The sequence below is a fragment of the Alexandromys fortis genome, unplaced genomic scaffold (genome assembly GCF_014885135.2).
Source record: "Alexandromys fortis isolate MF-2015 unplaced genomic scaffold, M_Fortis_MF-2015_v1.1 scaffold_22, whole genome shotgun sequence".
In the NCBI taxonomy this organism is placed as follows: domain Eukaryota; kingdom Metazoa; phylum Chordata; class Mammalia; order Rodentia; family Cricetidae; genus Alexandromys; species Alexandromys fortis.
The window spans coordinates 9,731,174-9,735,892 of NW_026067900.1; the positions used below are offsets into that span (position 1 = coordinate 9,731,174).

The following is a 4,719-nucleotide window of genomic DNA, read 5'->3' on the forward strand; positions in this document are numbered from 1 at the left end:
ATATCTGTGCAAAATATTGACTCCTTTGCTCTATGCTTTGTATTCTGGCATATGTGACAGACACGGTCAAACATGAATTTGTGCTTCCCAGTATAATGATAAATGAATTGGATCAGTATTAGGGAGTTATAGTTTTATATATTTTGTTGGAGCTACAGTGGCAGAGATAGGTTAAATATATACCAAATTCATTTTCCTTCCTACCAGGCACAGAAGTGAACTGTGTTACCCAGCTTCCATTGCAGATTAGTCAAAATGAAAGTGATGAATGAGGTACTTAGGATTGACCCACCAAAGTATTCAGAGCAGTTTTTGTATTCTTCTTCATTAGTAGGATGGATGTGTTGGATGGATTCTATGAACTCAGAGGAGAATTCAGTCACCTAGTAGGAGAACACTAAATAGCTTGGTAACATATGAATTTCGATAATCTTCCATTCTCATTCCAACTGTTCTCTTCATAATTATTTTATGTTGGTGAGTAATTAAGTCAGTGTTAATCTACTGATATTTGGTGTTATGAGTCAAAAAACTAGTCATATAGATATCTGTATAAAAATGTGCAGATTGAAGTGGGATAGTGCCACAGTATAAGCTTCAACTATGCAGGAATATGTAGCAGTCAGGTAAGTGGGAAATTCCTACTGGAGTCTGGGAAGACGCAAAGCCTTCATTTTCTAGAGAGACCAATAATTCTGTACAACAAGAAAGGGAGATTCAACATCCAAACTACTCTAGTACAGATGGGACATCTTACTAAACAGCACGAATGACATTATAAATCAACTATCCCACATTGGCTTTACGTAAAGTTTCCCAATAAGAATGGTTACTTGAGATAGAAACCCAATAGTTTTTCAAAAAGAGATGAGAGCATTTAAATGTGAGCTCTAATACTGAATAGAGTTGGCTGTAGACCATGAGTAAGAGATAAGACTGAGCAGTGCCACAGTCCTTCCAGTTAGAAAAGCCTCATCAGATCTAGGGCACAGATCAGTGTGCAAGAGGGAAAGGAAAACAATGAGCACAGGCATCCTCTTTGCACTAGACTGGTGCAAGGCTGGGTCACCAGGCAGAGACGTTTCACTCTCTGGAAACTGACTGTCAATGGTGAGATGGGAATGACAGCAGACAGAATACACATGAGCTGAAGTTCAAGTGCCTCTGGGATGTCCTATGAGCTGTTTTCACAAAACAGTTCGAGCATCTTAAGAGAATGTTGTCAGAGTACCCAACCCTAACTAAGCCCAAGCCTTAAATTTCAGTTTTCTTTTCCTTACTTTAAAGATTAACTTTAAAAGAAATTTAATTTTCATCTTATCATTTGAAGTTAATCAGCAGATTTGTTAAGTCCAAGGGGAGAGAAAAATAAATCAAAGGAAAGATATACTTCAGGAACAGAACAACTTAAATCCTATCTAAAATCAATAAACCCTGTTGAGCCCATCTTGACAACCCACATCATTTTGTAGTCTGTTCCCACAGTCATTCTGAGGTTGGCATGTATCTTGCTTTGTCCACTGGCATATTTACAGTATGAAAGGAAGAGATTCTTGATAAATGCCTGTATATTTGGTCTTAGTCACCAGGAATCCTGCTGCACCATCCAACAGTCACCGATTATACTGCTGAAGGAAACACCAGAGGAGAGCTGTGCTTGCTAAATACCATCTTGGTCAATCCAGCCTCAGTATGAGTGTCAGTACAGGATCAAATCAGTGATTAAAACTGTTCCGCTAAGTAGCTAAATAGTAAATGATTTTAGGTCCATGTTTGGAGCTGACTTGTGGTTAGATAACTATGAATAATGAATATTTTTAGCATGTCAATGAAGCCTATGTGTTTTTCATATTAATAATCAATAAATGATAATCAGTAGTAGCTTATCAACTTAAAAGGTGTATCACTTTCTGATAAATGAGAAAGAAAGCAAAACCAGCACATAACCAAAATAGTAAATGCAATTGTCTTCATGAACATTTTTTGGTGGGGGTTGACTGATTACCAGAGCAAAGCCAGGATGAAAGAGATTTATAGGGAGAGTAGGAGGAGTCAGGGAGAAGCCATGTAGCCACTGTCAGAGACAGATGTTTCTGTGGGTCCGAAACTTTGACAGTAGGCCACGATCTCATGGTAATGCACAGATTAATGGAGATGGGTTAGTTTAGGGTATAAGAGCTAGCTAGACATGTGCTTATGCTATTGGCCGAACAGTATTGCAAATAATATGGTTTGTGTATGATTATTTCAGGACCAAGCAGCCGGGAACAAACGAGCAGCCTCCCCCAACAATCTTTCAACTGGATAACTTACTGAAGCATGATCTGCTATGAAGCATGTGCTGGAAAGTCATGCATAAAGGTTCTTCACTCTGGGTAATACTTCTGCAAGCACAGGGCACTTGAAGGATTGTCCCAAAGGTTCCCAGGTAGGCGGCCTTGCAGCTGTCACTCCCAGAACAAGTAAGATCTTGCTTGCCTAATGTGCTCATGCAGGTCTCATCTTCATGACACTTCCCTGTCACACGGGGCCAGCATTCTGATTGGAATGTTCGATAGTGTGTCCTAGGGAAAGAGTGAAGAACTGGAATTAGCCTATGAATAGAGAGATTTCCCCTTAGTATGTGATGCTCTCTCACCTAATGAAACACTTGCATGGGGCAAAATGAGGTCTAGGTTTCGGTCCAAAGCTAACTTTGTGCTTTCAAATGTCACTATACAGAATGTGGAGGAAAAAAAAAAGCAGCAAAACTCTGCAAATTACTGTCCTTTCATGCAGATGTCCTTTACCACTATATATTTATCACAATGGATGATGATTTGTAGTATCAACTACCTGAGAGACTTATTAAAAAGCTTTAAACATTGTGTGATATTGGAGCTAACATTTAGACACTGTCCCCCACCAGGAAAATTCAGAGAAGGCACTTCCACTCCAGTTTCCCTACACAATGAGATAGACATTATTCATTTTTCTTTATTTTATTAATTTTTATTGAGCTGTACATTTTTCTCTGCTCCCCTCCCTTCCTCTTTCCTCCCCTTCAACTGTACTTTATTCTTTTTCCATGTCCTAATTATACCAAATAGAATTTACAAAATTATTTTGAGATGTTTAACTAAGGCTGGGAAACATGTCTCCCCAAAAGAGATTTCACAAATTCTAATGACCTGTCCAGTCACCCTACCAGATGAGAATGAAGCCCAGACAATGATGGGCAGGACAACAGCTTGCTTAGAGATGCTTATAAATGAAAAACCTTGGTTTTCAATTTAAATGTTAATACCGCTTCAGCCTCCCTCAAGGTGGACTTGAAAGTGGGGAGTTTCACTGAATCTATTCTTTCCTTTTCACAGTGAAGAAACATTGACTAAGTGTTCTTTTTGTTTATTTTCCAGTAATAATTTGACTCCTTTAATTGACTTATTATGGTCAAGTGGTTGAACCTGGCTTGGCCATAGACCGTGACCAACCCCAACCCCCCATCCCCCACCACCAACAAGTTTGATTACAAAAAATTAGACATAGCGTACACATGACAAACTTGTAATCCCATGATTTAGGAAGCTAGAGCAGAAAGACCTAGGCTAGTATGAGACCACTGGGGACTACCTGTTAAAACACCCTCTCCGTTTATTTCTGATTCTCATTTTTTTTCCTGCATTTCTTACTCATATTCCAAACTGTCTACATAACCATGTGTTTCTAATCATTGGAAAGATAAATTCACCTTGGACATAAAATCACATGTGCTAATGAGAACCTCAATGAGAAGACAAGAGTCAGACATATTGAATTCATTCATGGTTCCTACGCATGAGTACCTGCACAGGCCAGTTGGACCTCAGCTTGCAGCTAGAAGGGAAGTTTCAGCAGAGGGTACAGATTACTCATATTGTCACTCCAAATCTTCAAAAGCCTCTCCAGGGAAGTAGCCCCCAAGCCCTGGTGCCTCACCCTGTTTAGTTTCTGGCTTCCTTTTTTGTTGCTTTCTGCTTCCAATACTCCATCAGAGGGTGGCATGCACTTTCAATGCCATTGCAATGTCTTGCCTGTTGGATTGCTTTGTGCCTTCTCAGTAATTTAAGAGTGCTTCTCAGTCGTTTCTTTCATTTAGGTCCAATGCTCCTTTTGGGAGCATTCTTTAAGTTGCAACTTTTTGACTCTCTTTCTTGGACTCTTTCGTTTCTTTATGAGGTTACAACTTAATTATGACATTTCTGTTATCATTCCTGATGCAGATGACCCTATTTTTACAACAGTTTCCTCCTTTCATTTTGAGAGACAAGGAGTTAGACTCCTTGGTAGGCAGGCAAGATAGGCAGAGGGTGCCATAGTAAATTTCCAAGATGACTGGCTTCTTCAAACTGACCAGCCCCTAAGTAAAGAAAGGAAAACTCCTGATTTGGACCTTGAGATTTCTGTCCGGTGCTTCAATGTGGGTCTTCTGCCTGATGAAGGTTTATATTCAGGAGGATGCCTATATGTTTTTCTTTGGGTTCTCCTTCTTATTTAGCTTCTCTAGGATCACTAATTATAGGCTCAATGTCCTTTATTTATGGCTAGAAACCAAATATGAGTGAGTACATCCCATGTTCCTCTTTTTGGGTCTGGCTTACTTCACTCAGGATAGTTGGAGGTGGGTGGTCCTTGGACTTCCCACAGGGCAGGGGAACCCTGATTGCTCTTTGGGCTGACGAGGGAGGGGGACTTGGTTGG

General features: G+C 39.9%; 1 protein-coding gene across 1 annotated transcript in view; it reads right to left on the reverse strand.

Annotated features, from left to right (window-relative positions):
* Window positions 1-4,719, reverse strand: part of Gfral (GDNF family receptor alpha like) — a 47,012-nt gene that overhangs the window by 22,722 nt on the left and 19,571 nt on the right. The window contains exon 6 of the mRNA XM_050127594.1: window positions 2,314-2,564. Within this exon, the coding sequence (XP_049983551.1) occupies window positions 2,314-2,564 (251 nt within the window). The remainder of the gene's footprint in view (window positions 1-2,313; window positions 2,565-4,719) is intronic.